Source organism: Nilaparvata lugens, chromosome 8, assembly GCF_014356525.2.
Source record: "Nilaparvata lugens isolate BPH chromosome 8, ASM1435652v1, whole genome shotgun sequence".
Taxonomy (NCBI): Eukaryota; Metazoa; Arthropoda; class Insecta; order Hemiptera; family Delphacidae; genus Nilaparvata; species Nilaparvata lugens.
Genome location: NC_052511.1, coordinates 16,135,557 through 16,155,396, shown reverse-complemented (window position 1 = coordinate 16,155,396; position 19,840 = coordinate 16,135,557). Strand labels below are relative to the sequence as shown.

At 34.2% G+C, this 19,840-nt stretch overlaps 1 protein-coding gene across 2 annotated transcripts in view; it reads left to right on the top strand.

The window, feature by feature from the left end:
* LOC111055858 (homeobox protein Hox-B1b) overlaps positions 1 to 9,411 on the top strand; it is an 84,478-nt gene extending 75,067 nt beyond the window's left edge. For both annotated transcript variants that reach the window (XR_005571990.1, XM_022343161.2), the window contains exons 2-3: positions 6,289 to 6,548; positions 7,702 to 9,411. Coding sequence is in view for 1 of the 2 variants with exons in the window: in XM_022343161.2 (XP_022198853.2) it covers positions 6,289 to 6,548; positions 7,702 to 7,881 (440 nt within the window). In the remaining variant the exon portion in view is untranslated. The remainder of the gene's footprint in view (positions 1 to 6,288; positions 6,549 to 7,701) is intronic.
* The last annotated feature ends 10,429 nt before the right edge of the window (positions 9,412 to 19,840 follow it).

Here is a 19,840-nt window from a genome sequence, read left to right as displayed (position 1 = left end):
GGCCTAAGAGTTTAAACTCTATAATTTATTATTTCAAACGTATGACTCTCATTTTAGTTGATACGAAACATCCTAATAATTTCCCACTGACCAACGTATAAAAAATACCATTGCTTTATCATAGCTCTATGAATGCTCATTATAAGCTCTCTCTGAAAATTCATAGATTGACTATCATCTACTAGAAACATGTAATCATCCGATCAAATAGATCATTGTTTGTGAGGGAGTCAACTGGGGGGTTTTCACCTGTTGTCTCCATCAATAAAAATTATTATTATTAACATAGATGCGTTGTGCTTTCTGGAGAGTGTTTCGAGAAACAATACAGGAAAAATAAAAATGTTGAACTGTAACTAGCCTGAAAAACTACGAATAACTGCAAAGAACTCGTTGCCCTTTGAAGTGGCTGACAATAATCGTCACTGTGAACTCTACCCCTGAAAAGTTGAGGTAAATCAGAGTTTACTTCCACCGTTGAGCACTTCACAAGACCTAATGACATCAGCTTAGTCAGATCACGCCACTCTTCTGACACGATTGCAGGCCGCTTGATTGCGTTATCTGATCGCTGCCGGGGAGGAAACGGGAAAGGCAAAGGGTGACTCAAGCAGAAGTAGAAAATAGCTCGAATCGGATAAGTTTGTTAATAGAAAAGTGCCCTTTATTCTGTAGGCACTTGAAGAAATTATTGAATATGCCGTGTGTACGATTGTGCAGTCGCAGTCAGTCACACCTTCTCTCATTTTCTCACGAAACTTATCCACTTTCCTTCCACTTCATTTTTCATGTTTGATTTTATATTTTGTGGGTAAAATCCTTGTTGTTCATGTGAATTCTAGTGTAAGAGCTCCCAGTGATATTATACATCTCATTCCTCAATATTATTAGCAAACCGAAGCGATAATTAATCAAGATAGTAGTACTGTACGATAACATACGAATCTAATTTTCAACTGTTTTTTACACGTCGCCAGCACACAAACCAATAAGATTTTGCTGGTAACACCAATCAATTTTAAGAGATTTAAATCATTATGTTTTTTTAAATATAGTATGTATTATTTTGTGTATTATTTTGAGGCAATAAACTAGATTTGATTTTTTTATTTGAAAAAGTAATAAAGTAGAGTAATAGAGATTTAATTTTGAACAATTCCATTTCTCGTGAATCTGGCTATTGTATCTTAATAGTACCGGTTTATTGACCAAAAGGTTTGAGTTTGATGTCAGAACGATATCATTTTTGTGTATTTCTTGTTAGCTGTTATTATTCTTGTTATAGTCTAGTGAGACTATAATATCGTTCGAGCTACAGGCCTTTGAGTATGATGTGTCATTGCATTCCTTCTCCATGGAAGAATCAAATAGCTGCAAATTGTACTTTGGATTCCATATCCATTGAAACATAATTTAGATGAGAATTACATTGGGAGACCAAAGTAAAACTTTACGCAAAATTTTAAAAATCAATTTATAAAATTTATCATCAGAATTCTAAATTTATAGTTTCTATGTTTATTTTGGACTGAAATTGTACAAGTGAAATTCTAACCTTATCTTGGACTGTGTCATCACCTATAAATTTGGAAGAAAAATAGCACAAGGACTACCTTATTATTTTATCTACCATTGTTATTACATTGGTGTCATTTGTATCATAAAAAATATAATAAATTTCTATTGTTGAACTGTACTGTATAGATGTGCGGGGATGTCAACTGAATCGATAACGATATATCCACTAAACATCATCAAATTTCAAATGAAAGTTGCAAATATTATGAATTATGACTTCAGTTTCTAGACAATTCCACATTCCTCTATTCATTTCAAAACTGTCTCTTATGAGCACTGTATTAGGTGGCACTTTTTCGAAAGCTTTTCCATACATTATTTGGAACAAAACATTCAATATTTATTAGGTTAGCACAAACAATACAATGATCGGAAAATAAAAAACAGGCTATTGCCCAAAACTTTTACAATTTCCTAATTTAGTTCCAAATTGTCCAAATATATTATACATAGGTTATGTCCATATTTCAATTTTCTACACCAAATCATAATCTGAGAATATAGATTGGAATAGAACAAACAATTTTAAATTTGGATAGATTGATAGTAAAACATCCGTGAAAACATGAAACAAACTTTGAATTCACAAAATAAAGAATGAAACCACTTAAATTTTGAGCTCGAAAATATCACGTTCACCTTAGCTACATAACAGCTACTAATATTGTATCCAATCATTGTATCCAAACAAACAATTTTAAATTTGGATAGATTGTTAGTAAAACTTCCGTAAAAGCATGAAACAAACTTTAAATTCACAAAATAAAGAATAAAACCACTTAAATTTTGAGCTCGAAAATATCATGTCCACCTTAGCTACATAACAGCTATTAATATTGTATCCAAACAAACAATTTTAAATTTGGATAGATTGATAGTAAAACTTCCGTAAAAACATGAAACAAACTTTAAATTCACAAAATAAAGAATAAAACCACTTAAATTTTGAGCTCGAAAATATCACGTTCACCTTAGCTACATAACAGCTACTAATATTGTATCCAATCATTGATCCAAGTGAGTGTATTGAAATTATTCAACAAATCGCCTTTTGATTAACAAATTTTTCACGTTGGAAAGTTAAGATATTTTATTTTCATTTAACTGCCTCACAATCGTGTAATCTCATCTTTTTCATATAAATGTCACCACTCATTTCTCAAACGGTAACATGGTAATGTTTCTTGTAACTGTTTGAAAATTTCAAGCGATCCAGCAACACGTTTATGTAGCATTCCGGTGAAGCATGTCCAAGGGTGATTTTCTTATGTAATTCGCTATTTATGAATTCGTTTCAGTAATCAGTGTGTCTGAGGGTTGTGATTACCTTTCACCCTTCTCGGTAATTACAGGGTGGCACATGAACTCATGTTCGAATTCACGCTACTGCTGACTGCTGACAGCCAGATAGCAATCACATGTACCTATAATAATGAACCCACAGTAATAAAGCGAAGCGTGAGCCATAGATCACCTCCAACCTCATATTAATCGAATTATTCCATATTTCAGCTGCTCAGGCTCAGGCATGCTGTCTCCAAAATAATTTTGAACGAAATATGCTGTACACTGGTGATTAACGATTTCTAATTAATTTTGAAACAACCGCAACTTCTTTTCAGGGAATGTTTATTATTATTGTACTAGAAGTTAGTAAACAATAGAATCTCTTGCTATTTGTTGTACAGTGAGAAAATTATATGACTTTTTGTGTAGTTGAGAAGTTGATATTGTGGTAATTATTCATATTGAATGAAAAAGACTAAGAAATTGCCAATAACCACAGATTTATTGATACTTAGAAAGACCGTGATAACCGAAACCGGTCTTTCTAAGTATCAATAAATCTGTGGTTTTTGACAATTTCTTAGTCTTTTTCATTCAAAACGTATATGAACTAAATCAGGTACAATATAATCAATTATACCATCCAGAGTGATGTCGTAATCCTCCCAATTATTCTTCTTGAGAGTGAATTCGTTAATACTCGTAATACTGTACTTATCATATCAACCAATAAAGGATAAAGTGAATAAATCTTTCCACTTTTTGCCCAAAGATTTCATGCTAAAAAACTTTTCAGTAACTCATAATAATAATTTATTACGATCGTATTGTAATTAAGTAGGTCCCGGCTGCGGCTGCCTGAAAAGGAGTCGTTAGGTCATGTAAGAGGCCCTGGATTTGATCATTTTTATGAGACCTGAAAACTCTGACACCAGACCTGAGCCAGCCAGGTCAATCGATATTATTATTATATACAATTATATTTAAACATTCAAATTACTAATATAAAGCTAGGCAGCATTTTCTTTCGGCTGTGAAAAGTTCTAGTTTTAATTTTGAAAAAAAATGACTTATTAATTAATATCACAGACACATTGCTTTAAATTGGAGCCGCTACATTGAAAACGGACTGTTGAAAACCTGAAAACTGAAAATGTAATATCAATTATTGACAAATACAATAAAAATTTTCAAATTTCTCCAATATTTATAATATCCAGTGAAAACGGACCAGCAGAATCAGATTCTGAATCAAGTGGGAGTTTTCTGTGATCGTAATATCAAAATCATAAAACTATTATCTAACAACCTTTTTATGTTTGGCAACCCACCTTCAGATGTATATTCATTTTTGCGACTCATTAAACGTCACTGAAAAAAGTCTCATTAAATATTCACTTAAGAATATATTTAAAGACTCATTAAACGTCACTGAAAAAAGTCTCATTAAATATTCACTGATTGGTCAACAATTGATGGAGATTTGGTAACAAGTTAAGGTACTAGATGGCAGCATTTACCGTGTGGTGTACAACTGCTCAGAAAACAAGACACGAAGCCACGCCTACTCTTCCCTCTGATTGGTAATCTATTATTCGAGACCTAGTTCCTTATTCTGCCAGTAGATGACAGTATCAACTGGGTCAACTTAGCAATTTTTCAAACAGGATTTTAAACAAATCATTTGTTATCAAAAATGTAGGGATATTTATAAACAGACATCTCTCAACTTGCCTTTACCTAATATGTGAAAAGAATTCAAAATTGTTTGTCCTCATCGTTCTCGAAAAGGTTTGGAAAAAAGGATAAAATTTTATATTTTAAGCTTATAATTTGATAATTTTGGATACTTTTAACACACCTTTCTTTACAGTCCTCAGCTAAACATTGGCTGGATTAAAAACATTGTTTGGTTATTATTAGTGTGAATCTAAGAAAAAACGGATAGAATATCGTATTTTATGGAAGGATTTGGGCGGTTCATTCTCAAATGCATTTGTAGAGATTCTTGCAATTTTGCCTGCAATATTATTTTTGTTTGCCAGATTTCTATATAAGGCACTTTCGAAAAACATATAAACTGAAATGAAATTAACAATAACATAATAGAATATATTTTTTTTTAATTTAAAAAACATGCTAAAATTAAAAATCAAAAGCTCAAAAATATTAAAAATTAAGAATAGTGAATCACTAAAATTTTCATTTATCATGTAATGATTTTCATCACATATCACCTAAATATGCTTAAGTAACATATCACCATATAATACACCTGAATATTTAATGGAAATTCTGAGCTCATGACAATATAATAAACATGTTTTTTTTCAACCACCAGTCCTGCTCATAACCGGGAAACCAACTCGATGCAAGTCTCAAAAATACCTGATTCATCTTTGTTATTCCTCTTTTCCAGCTCAACTTGTTATTTTTCGGAAAAAGTACCACGAAAAAGTTATCTAACAATGAGACAGGTGACCGCTACTAATGAATGAATCTGTGACCAAGAAAAGAAAGTTTTGGAACTCCGCTTCTCCAATCAATCTTCAAGACAGATGGGATTTGGTAGGGTTCTAGTTGAAAGTCCTAGAGTTCTTCTTATTGAACCTATTCGAGACTCTTATCAATGGAAATTCGTAGTCCAGTATCAAGAACCATGCAAGTTCAAAAAGCATTTAAAATTTTCAAAACTCACCACCGTACTGTAATTCAGTAAATCCATGGTTGAACTCTTTTTTCATTTATCCCTGATACTCTTCATTTTATCGTCCAAAATACGAGAGTTACTTTGTGTATACGAGAGTCCATAATGTGAGAATTACTTTCTTACTATAAAACGATTTTTCCTCGTAATTCCTGGAGATACATACGTGATTTGGTCCGACTGTATTGTTCATAGCAGCTTTTTCCCGATATTGAGGAATTGATTGCATTGTGAAGTTTATTTGAACCATCCGACTTACAAGTGGATTGAGACTAGATAAAATTATCCATTTCTTTATCAATACTACTCTAAGCTACTAAATTTCAGTATCAATTTTACTTGTAGCCTATCCAGTAGGCTTATTGTGAACTATGAAGTGTATTGAAGTGGTGAATTACAATTGACTATGTTGATCAGAAGTGCCTAACAAAGATCTAGAATACTATAATTTCCTTTAAATGTGTTGAAGATTTCTAAATTCATTTTCTAAATTCAAAAAGATAGACTATGAGACGGTAGAGATCGTTGTTTTTGAAACTGTAAAGTTTTGAGACTGTTTCGAGACTTCATTTTCCAAATTCAAAAAAGTTACTATGAGACTGCGGAAATCGTTACGGTTCTTGAAAGTTTTCTGAGAGTGTGATTGCACAAAACCAATAATTGATTAAGAAAAATTAGTATTGATTAACCAATTTTTTGTAACTTTCTGTTGACAGTGCCGAAACAGAGTCCAACGCCGGAGTTCCAGCCAAACAGCTACGTTAGTGGGAGTCTGGTTGGTGGAGGGGCAAGCCCCCTGCTAGGGGCACACGCTGGGGGTCTCCTAGGTCCCAATGCCCTGCTAAACAACAGCGGCAGGACCAATTTCACCAACAAGCAGCTCACCGAATTAGAAAAAGAGTTCCATTTCAATAAGTACTTGACAAGAGCGAGGAGGATTGAAATCGCTTCTGCGTTGCAGTTGAATGAAACTCAGGTAAATTACTGAAATTTACTTCATAATTCGTTGGTTTCGAATTCGTTGAATTCGATCATTGGGATTCGTTGATTCCATCTTAGTTTCAATTAAATGCATGAAACTCAGGTAAATTACTGAGATATAGTTTATAAGGGAGAAATTTTTTGATTCTCTCATAAGTTTAATAATAATTATAAATGCATGAATTTCTTAGACTAGCACTGAAATCTCCCCTCTTAGAGTTTCTCTGACTTCTTCAGGAATGATGACTTCTCTGACTTCTCAATTCTTGAGGAATATCTTCTCTGACTTCCCGTTTTCTCTATGAATTATCTCTTGAACTTTTAGTTCTTCGAGGAGAACTTGAGTTGTATTTTCATATTAGTAGTAATAGCCAATTTTCTCATTCATTGTTATTTTAGTTCAAATAATTTTCAGTTCTCCTGAGATTGTCAACCCGATCATCAAGTTGAAGAACTAGTTCACTTGATTTCTTGTGAAAAATTACTGTAAGTTAAGGCTGTTTTCATCGTTTATTATATTGTGTTGTGGGTGATTAAACTTCTCAAATCTAACTTTTGAGAATCTAGGATTTTTCCTCAACCTACCAAAAATAGTATTATTTATAACAAGTAGAAATACACACATCCACAGTGACTATCGAGAGACAGTCATACTACTAGCATCTCCATCGGTAGTAATATTTATTCAATTCAATCAAGCCCTGTTATCATTTTCTACATAAGTATAGCCGCCTGAAAACTTTATTTCGTATTTTCAAGTATATTTAGTTAAGAGGACATGAGTTGAGTCATACTCAGCCAACTGTGAATTCATAGTTCATTCAAAATCCGTAGAAATCAATCTGAAGCCAAAGAATCAAAATAGAAATCGAAGAATCGATAAAAAATTTGATGATTTGTCCTCAGACTACCACAATTGAATAGTTGAGTACCGCTCTGTTTTCGAATGGCATATGAGAAATTTGTACTTCAGATTTTAGATTGTACTGTGGATTTCAATAACTTATTTGGAATACAAAAACATCTATATTTATGCTAACTCAAATCACCCTTTCGTGTGCATTCACTCTTACAATAATAAAGTCAATTACGTTTGAAACTCGAATTTATTTTGAAATATAAAACACTCGAATTTGTCTCCTCAACAGGTTAAAATCTGGTTTCAAAATAGGAGAATGAAGCAGAAGAAACGCATGAAAGAAGGCCTGGTGGCAGCTGAGAGCCTGACGGGGGTGAACAGCTCACAGGGCTGTGTACTGTCTGGTGCAAGCAGTACTAGCAACTCCCCCACCACAGCCATGCTTCCTGACGATGGACGAGACACGTGAAACTTATTCTCCGCCGACACTTTTGTGATCTGAATCAATCGACGATCTCATCCTAACTACCAACTTTTGATCTCTTCCAGGAAGTGACTGAAGATTTGATAATGAAATGTGTATTATAACACTGGTGTGGGAGTGTTACAAGTATACATTTTCTTGGAATAAAGCATTATTATTGTTTCATTTGACTGATGTTATCTTTGGAGTTTGAGTGGTGTATTTTTGGTTGAAAATGAACACTGTATGCAACATATCTCAAATTTTATCATGAAATTTAATTTCAAATTTCCATGTATTTCAAGGAGTTGTCCTGAGACACCTTAAAATGATAGATTTCAATTTTTTATTTTGTGTTTTTAATAGAGTTGAAAAAATTCCCCTATTATCTTGGAAAAGTCTACTTATTGTTTCAGATTCAATGGAGTTTATTTGGATTATCCACCTTAAAATGATAGATTTCATTTTTTTATTTTAAGTTTTTAATAGAGGTGAAAAATTCCCTTATTATCTTGGAAAAGTCTACTTATTGTTTCAGATTCAATGTAATTTATTTGGATTATCCAATCTTCTAATATTAACTGTAGGCTTTTCAAGAAAATTATTATGTCTTTTCGAAATCATTTATTTTTCGAAGGTATTTAAGAAATTATTCTCCTGATGATTTGCAGCTTTAAAAAATTTACTGGTTGATTTCTCATCTTCAAATACAACTGTAGGCTAATTCTGTTACTAGCAAATATCTTCGGCAGAATGAGAATTAAAGTTGTGAAATTGCTCCATAATTTGAATAGCTGAAGATGTGCTGGTTTCAGCACGAAACTGCAGATCTGTATTAATGTCTAATAAATAACGTGGATGTGACAAGTAAAACTGTGTTTTCCAGGAATGAAAATTTATTCTCAAATATCATAGTTAGGATCTCGAAATATATTTTTTAACTGCTGCTCACCAAAAATTACATTCCATCATCTTGATATCATGAATTCACTTCTATTACATCTAGGAGAGAAGTGATCCATCGTTTTCAATCAATAAAATATATAATTGATTTAGATATCAGCTCACTATCATGATACAGTCAAAATAGAGTTTGACTGAAAAAGCCAGAACTATCACTACTTATTTCTGAACTTATTATTTTAAATGAATACTGGAGTACAGAAGTCAAACTGAATTTTTGTCTGCTAATACATTTTTAAGTAAATGTTCCGCAAGACATTCACCACGGATTTGTTCCTATAAGTTATTGTGAAGAGGATGAATTATAATTTATAGTTATACGGTAACTATTTTCACTAATCTTGGTTGTAAAAATGTGAACGAGAATGGCTATTCAATAACAATATGATTGAAATACAGTGAAAATTATTCTCACTTGTATGTGTGTAAATAATGTTGTTTTCAATAGGCTATTTTCAAATTGATTGATTGTCCGTCTACATACTAAGTCATTAATATAACATTATAATCTGTGTAATTTACTACTATAAGGAAGTGTTAAATTCAAATAAAATGGATACATGTATGTGTAAATAGGTCTCTTATTCCTATTCATAATGAAAAACTACAAGTTATGAATATGATGAGAATAGCTGCTAATGCAATTTTCAAACTGAATTTTCAGGAATCAAACTCAAAACCTCCTGAAAAGTTTCATATTAAAGTTTATTGTGCTTAGAATGTGATTCGAAAATAATGAAATGGATTGCTTTTCATTTTATGGAATGTACTAAAATTCATTTTATAGATGTTACTATACAGGTTGTTCAGATATTGTTTTGGAGGTTGCAGTCTACCTTTTTCAAGAAGAGATTCAAGGTAGAGTATTCGAATTCATCATTTATTATTTTGCAGCTCACTATTTTTCCTATAATCCATTATTTTCACTTTTTATAATTGAATATAACTGTTACTAGTACTAGAACTAACGATCAGTTTATTTCTATCCTAAATTAAGTACTTCAAGTAATCTTACAAGAAGAATCTTGTGTTAGCTTCTCTTTTTTTTAAATTAGCTCATTCATAATCACTGCACTAAACTAATATATTAATTTTTTCACTTCCACTAAGCACTCCTGGATGATCAGATCGGTTGACTTCTTCCTTTTCAATCTCCTCGTTAATGTTGAGTTACCCAAAAGCTGGATTGTCTCAGAATTTTGGTGGTCATGTAGAATTAGCAATAACTTGGATATTTTTACATGAAGGTACTTATTCTAATAATGGGTTTTTTATATGTTTTCGAATATTTTTGATAAATTGCTCATCAAACTACATTGATAGTTTTCGAGAGCTTTTCTGTCGCCTGATTTAAAGAGGTGGATTATTCACACTAACTTCAAATGCTAAGTAAAACAACAACATCCATTATGAATTAAATTAACCACGATCGATTTTATATTCAGTCAGGATTGAATTTCTCTCTTAGAAATACGCTCTGGAAACAGACATATCACTAGTCGAATACGATTCTATCGAGAAGAAAGATTAATCAATGAAGGAAGACATGTTGGAAAGCAAAGCTGTCTGTCAACTGTTACCCTCAGCAAACCTCCAACAATGTGCGGAAATATTCTGTCCCAAGAGTTGCAGATGACAACAGTGTAAGCAGAAGGGTTGCCATTCCCCGTGGAGGAGAAGGGTTGTGCCTGTCTTAGGATCTCTGCAAGGGTTGTACAGGATCTCCCCCGAGACTTCCTGCTTTGGAGACACAACTTCCTTCTTGCCGATTCAGCCTCCTTCTCTCTCACTCACTCGCCTCTAAGGAATGTTGTAAACTTGTCATGGTTTGCTTGCTTGCTTTCAAGAAGTTTCCTTCTCAACAGTGTTTGATCAAGGTAATTGGGCATTAACAAAGTCTGCAACTAATCTGCTGTCAATTTTACTTGTTGCTCCAATTTCTCGGCATTATCCTGAATCTGTTATACTGTTGAGATATTTCCCCACTTCTTATTCACTATTCTTCTAATAATAATATTCGTATGGCTTTTATTGGTGGGGAGTTCCTGACGGAAGTTCCACCTCGCCTGAATACATAATTTAAACCCTCAATGGGTTTTACGACTGTAATACTTCATCCGGAACCGACAGTTTAACGTGCCCATCCGATAACACGGCAATGATCTGTTCAAAAAATGTTGGTGATGAGCGGGCTTGAACCGAGGATCTCTAGGCTGCTACGCAAACAATCACACTCAGGCAATACTTGATCACACCACAGAGTAGAGAAGCACTGGTATATTCATTCCGTGATCACACTCATTTGTGAGGTGAAAAATAATGTTGGATGTTTTATTTGTATGAATTGGAAACCTACCTACAATTACAAATAATTTCTACAATGAATACTTAAACAAATTCTTTCTATTAACCAGTCCCTGTTTCAAAGAGCATTCTTTAATGAAAGGTCGCCTTCTTTATTGCATGTCAAAGAATAGCAATAGAAGCCATAGAACCGGCTGCACAAAAGCCTGTAAAATTTTAATCATGATTAAATTCCACGAGAACCAATTGAAGAAGCCTTTTTTGAAAAGACATCTTCTCTCGTCTGGGTCTCGTGGCTTTCAGTTACGATTAAAATTGAAAAGGCTTTTGTGCAACAGGGGCAGAAAAACTTGTAAGTTATACAACATTACAGAAAAGTGTTATTGAAAAGAATTCTCGAACAGTGTATCAGTTTCTCTTTTAAAATTCGCATCACATTGTAAAAGAGTATTGAATCTATTCATTAGTTTGATCTCTTGATTACTTCTCTAAATGCGCTGTAGAATTTCCTATAGAAAAATAAGAATCACTCTACTATGTATTCTTCTATTCTACGTTGGTGGCCAGTCTTAGATGATGACGGAATTTGATGAGCAAAGTAGAATGTTATGATAAAATCGGAAATAAATCACATTATACATTGTCCGGAATTAAACGGAACCATTATGAATTAATTACCCGGCGAAACTATTAAATTATCACGTAGTGAATGATAGATTTAGTCAGCCAATTTTTAGAATGCATTGGGAAATAGCAGTGAGAACTTTGTCAGACACCTACACGGTTCACAAAAACATTTTCTCCAATCGCACGTCAGAGTTTTCCAGTTTTCATTCCAACCTATCTCGTCGAGTTCCATTCGTGACATGAGTGTGCGGTGTGGGGGGGATGAAAGTAGAGGTTGGGAGTAGAGGGGAGAAACTAGATAATTTCCCAGGACGTTGAGCTGTCTGTTAATGGGAGTGAGGTCGAGTGGTAGAAAAATGTGTGTGAGTTGGAAGAGTGGAAAAGTGATGAGGAGGGGGAGGGAAAAAGTGTGCACAAAAGCTGAAACAGGGATGAAACGGTCTGAGGCATGTACAGTGCAGGGTGGAGGGGAGGGTCGGGTGAGCATAATGTTATTAGGATACACGAAAGTTTTTCTGGCTGCCGATCCATCATTATTATCAGGAGTCCCGCAGGCAGAATAGTCTCCTCCACACTCTCTCTCACTCACTCACTCACTCTCTCTCTCGTTCTCTCCAGAAGCTACTTTCATTCAACTAGGTGTATGCTCTTCCTTCCTTTAGGGAAACTGAAGCAAGAGAAGCCTGTTAGTAGCAGAGTACAGGTACACATACACCATTATACTCATTTGTGAGGTGAAAATGCTTGATTTTTTATTTGGATGAATCGAAAACTTACCATCAAATAACCAAAAGTAATTCTTACAATGAACAGTATCGTAAGTGTTGAAGTAGGTTATATACGAATGTGAAAGATTTCGATAAGTTTCAAACTCTTGAATTCCAACTCACGTAGAATATGAACAGGTACAGTACGCTGCTAATCAAAATCGCGAAATTCCATGAACCATTAGTGATTATGATTTTGATGAGAGGTAGTTGAATAATGATGGTAAATCCTATTTTATTGGAATGAGTTGGCTATTTATCCTTTATACAGCCTCTGCATTTTTTTTATTTATTCTATAGGGTCCTCCTAACTTTGATAGCTGATTGCGGCCGTCTAGTTGAAGCTACAAGTGTCTTATTGGTGCTAATTTACTCAGCATGTCTTTCAGAATTACTATGAAAAGTTATAGTGCTCAACAGTAAGTGCTAATAATGAAATTGTTTCAGCAAAATAATAATTGCTCTATGCAAGTGATGTTTCAGGAACTTTGACCATTTTATGGTCGCAATAATCGTTCTTCCGAGAAAACTACACGCTGTATGTGGTGAACAAATCTGAGGAATCTAGTTTGGTGAATGTTAGAATAGAACATCAACCGTACGACAAACGACCGCAAGGTCTGCAAAATTATTGTCGTTAATTAATATACATGAGAATGTGCAGGAAAATTGATGGCAGTCACCGCACACAAGAGCTCGGGCTCTCTGACTTTAAACTGGCGAATATAGCCAATGATTATCGACTGGGCGATATGGATGGGAGCATTATTTGATTTAAACAATGTGCCAGACAGCGCATAAAACAAAATTGACTTTCCGAATTGTCGATTTCCAGACATGTTTATTCTGTGCAGAAGCGAAGTCAACTGACCACTAAAATCGTATGATTTGACTCGCTGAGTTGTTTTTGTTGTGGGGCTATGCTAATTCACAGATCTATGCCAATAAATTACCAGTCCACCATCGATGCTCAGAAAGTCAACATTACCGAAGCCATCAATGGGATTCAGCCCGAGCCAGATTGATTGAAAAACTTCCGAATGTGACGGAGTGGGTGAAATGAATAGGACGGATTTTTTTATTCTCTTCAATTCTTACATAAGTTGGATGAGCATCAAGTTACATTTATATAGATTCTAGGCAATAGGCTACCCACAAAATGCTAATTCCAAATTAAAATGAAAGCACTGGATCAGAATTTTTTTGTAATAGAAAAATTACATCAAACCCTCCACTTCCATTTGCGCTAAACATTTTGGTATGCAATTTATCACTTGGTTGGTGGTAAGTTTAGTGAATATTCTGATCTTATTTCAATTCAAATGACAATACTCACACCTTTCCATTGACATCAAAGCCATGCCTTCAGGGACCAAGTAACTTTTAACTCAGGCAAGAAAAAATCGACTAATAGGTCTAGGGGAGTAATCGACTGATAGGTCTAGGGGAGTAGTTAACTTAAATTATATCATTATTGTTAAACGCTACACAATACAGGATACGAATATCATGCAACTTATTGCTACTATATCTATTGATGAATTTGGTTGTTTGTACGAAATATCATGAATGATGAAAGGTATCACTATAAAATTGATCAAATTATTTACATAGTTCAAGCCAAGCTGATTAGAATGTATTCCAGCCAAGGTACGGTAATTAGAATGTATTCCAATCACCTTACTCCGAGCTAAGAATATAATTGAACATGGAGTCTACAAGAATAGTGCTTACTTGGTTCTACAAACCCAAATAAAGGAGCAAAGATTGACGAATAAAAACTCAGAAGAACGAATTCAGTAGAAAAACTTGTATCAGTTGGCTGAATGTGTTGGTTTTCCTTGTTTCTAAATAGCTTACAAGAATTATCAGTATTTCGAGTTGTTTGTTCATTTTTCAGTCAGAGTTGATTATTGTCGGAGTTTGTATTATTCATTGGACCGTTCAGGAGTGACAGCCCAGTTGTAAAATGCCTAACCGTGCCGCTTCAACTGAAAATAATATTTTATCACCAACGATAAAAGCCAACTTAAAACAATTTCCATGTCCAAAACTGGAAGAGTTTTTGGATATGACAAATGGTTGAGAGGCTCACAAGAGTTTACTGATTATCTCTGAAGAGGAAGAAGACAAGAAACTTAGTGGAGGCAATACAGAAAAATGAAAAATGTTTTTTTTCGAAATATGAAAGACGTGTTTTTAGCTAAATGCTAGATCTCTCAAAAATTTGATAAATGATCTAAATGATTCATGCAATGCTGATCTTTGACATTTATGGTTTAGTTCTAGTATGAATGGGTGCAATACCTACACTATTAATAATTTATTACAAGTACTTGAGGACCTACCTATTATGTAGAATTAATCATATTTCAAGAAGAAAGCATGAGTATTTAGTTTTCAAAACTAATTGAGAACTTAGTTTCTCATTACTAAACCATGCAATCAATTATTATTGGCGAAATCACAGTCGATTGCTTCTTAGATAATAAAGAAGGGTGCTCCAATCCGAATAGTATGAATCAATCAATGCTTAAAAAATTATGATTCATCTTCTCCCTTGAATAAAAGTACATAATATAATAATCATATTCAATACAGTATTTGATGAATATAGGCATAGAGAAAAAAAGGCATAAGAAGATATCCCATGGTGAAGGGCCAATTCAAGGCCAATTCAATTTATGTTGCCAATTCAAGCCGATAGTCCTAATGTTTTCTTCGTGGAGCAATGTGTCGCTGGTAGACTTTCATACTGTGCCGTTCTTACGTTTTTACACTCTCACCCTATCAAAACAGTAGTAATAGACAGTAGTCGACAGTAATCGGCTTGAGTTGACAAAAATTCGGCTTCAAATTTGGAACATAACGACCTACAGGATATCTTCTTATACTATTCTCTATGATACAGGTGACGCCTAGTCTCATACCAGCTAAAGGACAACTCAACCATGGAAGAGGACTCAGGAGAAAAATAATTCTTATTAGTTTAGAATTTCGCATTGAATTTCACTTCAATCAAAGAAGGAATAATAATGATATGACTAAATTATGATGAATTCAATCCATTTTAGATTTGAAAGATGGCTAAATATTTTCAACTAGCAAATTTGCAGCAGAATTATTTTAATTTTAATGATATTTGTAGCAAAATTAGAAGCCACATCAATCATTAAAACCGCATCAATTGATAATATAATTATTAAGGTTAGAAAACCATACAACCTATTGAAATTCACTATGACTGTGAATTATGATTTCTACCTAGTACCAAGGTAGAAATAAATCATTGATGTATTAATAGAAGTTTGCTCCCAGTTGCATAAGTACCTATTCACAAAAAGCACGCTCTATGTAACTTGGTTGCTTGAAGCTTCCACACCTGGAACCTGAAAATTCCATCAAGGAAATAAGGAAGGAAAATTACATCTTGATCAAGGGATACTTATGAATATTCAATCACCCTTCATTATGAGTTTATGATAAGTTAAGAGTTAAGACCTATAAGTTACTAGATATTTATGAGATTCCATTTAAAAATCTATTCCCGGTAATTCGGAACCAACCTAAATCTTTAGGTCCACTCATCTTTCATCATCATCATCATTAGTTTCATTTCATCACCAACGCAGAAGTCAGTAGCTGATGTGGGCATCGTCCTCAGAAAAAAAATGTATTTTAGATTTCTTGATCCATTCCGTTTACTTAATTTAAGAATTTACTGAATAATTTACTTAATAATTGACTGCATGTCGTGTTAAAAAAAGACATTAAAAAGTGTATTTTAGATTTTATTCCAATCGATTTGTTAAAATTGTGAAGAGCTCCTCCCAGATTTATAAGCAATCCCAAAAAAAACACGCTACCTGGACCTGTGTGCTTTCAAGTTCCCAGGTCGGAAAGTGATCATCTTGCAAGGTGGAAAGATGAGAAGGTAAAGGGGAGAAGGAAAGGTGTCTCCCGTGGGATATGAGCTCGGGAGATGAGACCGGGGGCGCATGCCCGGGGAGCTGGGGTCCCTTTCATTGGAGGGTTGCGAGAGGGAGGATGATCCACCACCCCACACAAAAGATAGCTTCTGTGACCTCTGTGAGTCTGCGCCACTTTGACCTTTCACTCCAGCTGCTGCGCAAACCCCTTCCACTCCATTTTTCAGCTGCAAACGCCTTAAACAAGAGTTCAAGGGATAGAGTTTACCCATCATCTAAGTACCGTATCTAAATTATTAGCTTCGAACACATAGTACCTTGCGGTGAAGTTTGAGTTTCCCCATTCTCCTTAATAAAGATTTTCCAATTCTCTGCAATGAATAATTAACCAATCGATGAAGAATCATCTAATTTTTAAAACTATTAGCTTTGAATTCATGGTACCTTGCGGCGGAGATTGAGTATCCCCATCATCTCTCCTCATTATCCTTGATAAAGATGAAGGTCATTTAGAAACTTCACGTTCATTATCCAGGTTTGATGAGTGCTTTGATTTAGGAATATTATAATGATAGTCGATAATAAGAGACAGTTCAAGGAAGACTAGAAGAAATACGGAGAAAAAAGATGAAGGTAGATCTGGTAGACTCTTGGACCAGTTATAGAATAGACACGGCCCATTGTATATTCATACTGAAAGTCGATGAAGCCAACATCTACTGCCATATCGCTAAATCGTGACGTCAGAATCGGATAGAAAATTTTTCTGTAGAGTTTGTTTACATTGTTTTCCATAGCAGATTGTGTCCATTCCAGCGGGAGTTTACCATTTTAATGAATAATAATTTACATCCTTCTGAAATAGACACAATTTGAAAGTTTTCTATCCGATGATGACGTCACGATTTGGCGATATGGCAGTAGATGTTGGCTTCAGATTCTAGACTTCCGAGAGTGTCTATTCTATAACTGGTCTAAGGGTAGACTCATAGGCCATAGATAAACAGAAAATAAAGAAGAGAGAAAGAAAATTTAGTAAAGGGAATGTAATAATATTATTAGTATTAGTAATAATTTGTATTTATTAGTATTTAGTAATAATTAATGTAATCTTCAGCTTAAGAGCCATGTATATTGTTATAAAAGAAAGATAATTATCAAGGAGGAAGGGACAAAAAGTGACAAATTCAAGGAGAAAGACTGAAACGGAAACGCAGCAGAGTGAGAGGAGTGAATCAACAGAAAGAAGAGAGAAAAATTAGGAAGAGGCATAGAGAGGCGCTGAAATAAGTATTTGAATAAGTTTCAGGGGATACCCCAGATCTAGATCATCCTTGGACCACGAGAGCCAAATATCGAGTAACATCGATGTTTATATAAAGTTCAATGTAGCTCAACATCGACGTATAGGCCTACTGTACAATGTGGGAAGGAGAAATTGAAGAGGTGTGAATATCCCGTATTCAGGTGGCATAAAAATAATTGATTTTACACCTTTTCATGACCTTCCACAGCGAAATGCAATGATAATCCAAACACACTAATGATTATGCCGTGACTTTTTATCCCCACTCGACAATGCTTAAGTTTTCAAGCACATCGTGATAGGTATGAACAAAGAAAATAATTCGTATCCTCTTCGGTATGACCCAGGTTAATCTCCAATTGGTCTTAGCTTGCTAAGCTCATATCTGTGAATAGCGTAAATGCATTCTGCAGCCCTTCATGAGAAAAAGGTCAACCTCCGATTGAACAGTTGTTAATGATAAGAAAGATTTTTGCATGAGAAACGATACTAAGTACATATTATATCAGTACTATACATCTCATACAAGAGTCCTTCATTTGTATTATTTGTCATAATTTTCTTAGAATGTATAATCCACAACGTAAAATCACTATCATCCATCTACCAGTGATGTGGTGCAAAGGGTCAATTCCTCAGCGACGACTCTGCGATTCTTCCCGCGCGACTATAGCCGCTCAGTCGCTAGCGGCTGTAACCATTAAAATATAGTATTAATTTAATTCATCATTCCATTTGAATTAAAGTGACGTTTCATACACCACTAGCTTTGCACTAAATATGAGATTTCTGATTTCATGTGAGAAATATTATTGTATAAATAGAATAAACCTGTGACGGGTAAAACCGTGCGGCTAGAATCGTAGAGTAGTCGCTAAAGAATTGCACCTTAAAAAGACCTTAAAGACTGACAAAAAACCCTCCCTTTCTCAGTAGCCTAAGTATTTTAGTCGTTGCTGAGTAGAAAGTTGAAGGTGTGCTGAGTAATTCGGTAGACTAAGCATTTATTTTTTCAAAATAGGCCTACAAAACTATTATCCACAGGATAGACTGATTATTATCAACAGTTGAGTAAAGAGCACTTGGTATTATTATTCAAGTACGCTGATAAATAACTTACATAATCTATTGTGAAAAAGCAGTTAGTTCCACCACTCCATCTAGCATATAAGAATTTGAACTTTAAAATCTTCACACTTCGATTTTTTGCTGGATGACGTCCGCATAAGCTTTCGCTTGTGTGAAGGTGCGTACAGATATACGCGCCGCAACCATGAGCAATTCACTTCTTATCAGCTGACTATATCTGTATTTTTACAGAAACGGTAACATACAGATATATAAAGATTGGCATCAGCTGATTAAAAGTGAATTGCTCATTTTCGCGGCGCGTATATCTGTACGCACCTTAAAAGTATGAGATAAGATGGAATATTCATGTTCCGAGTGAGTTTCGAATCCACGATCAGGCGCTATGAAGTAGGCTAATGTTGCGAAGCCTCAGACCACTCAGCCATGCCGGTCGGCTTCAAATTAAAAATTGTTAATAGTTGTGAGGTGCAACTTGACCTCTTGTGGAGAGGTAGAGTTAAAAGTCTACTTTTGACGTGAAAACTTATGTACCATCAACAGGTCAATTTAATAAATACATAATTTAATAATAGAACAACATTTATTGAAAATTACTGCATCATTTCTTACCAAGAGCTTCTCTTTTCTCATTAGAAATAATCACAAAAATATTTTTTAGATAGCCATCATTTTCGAAATTTGATTTATTCATAGAATATTGTTATTATAAAATATGCATCAATAGAAATTTTTCTCCGCGATTGTTATGTTTCATTTATTTATTTATCTAAATGATACATCTAGATACATAAGTTTCTTAATAGAACCACACTTATTGGAAATTACTGCATCACTTCTTGCCAAGAACTTATCTTTTCTTATTAGAAATTATCACAGAAATATTAATAAGATAGCCATCATTTTCGAAATTTGTTCATAGAATATTATCATTATAACATATGCATCAATTTCTCTCCGCGATTGTTTTGTTTCATTTA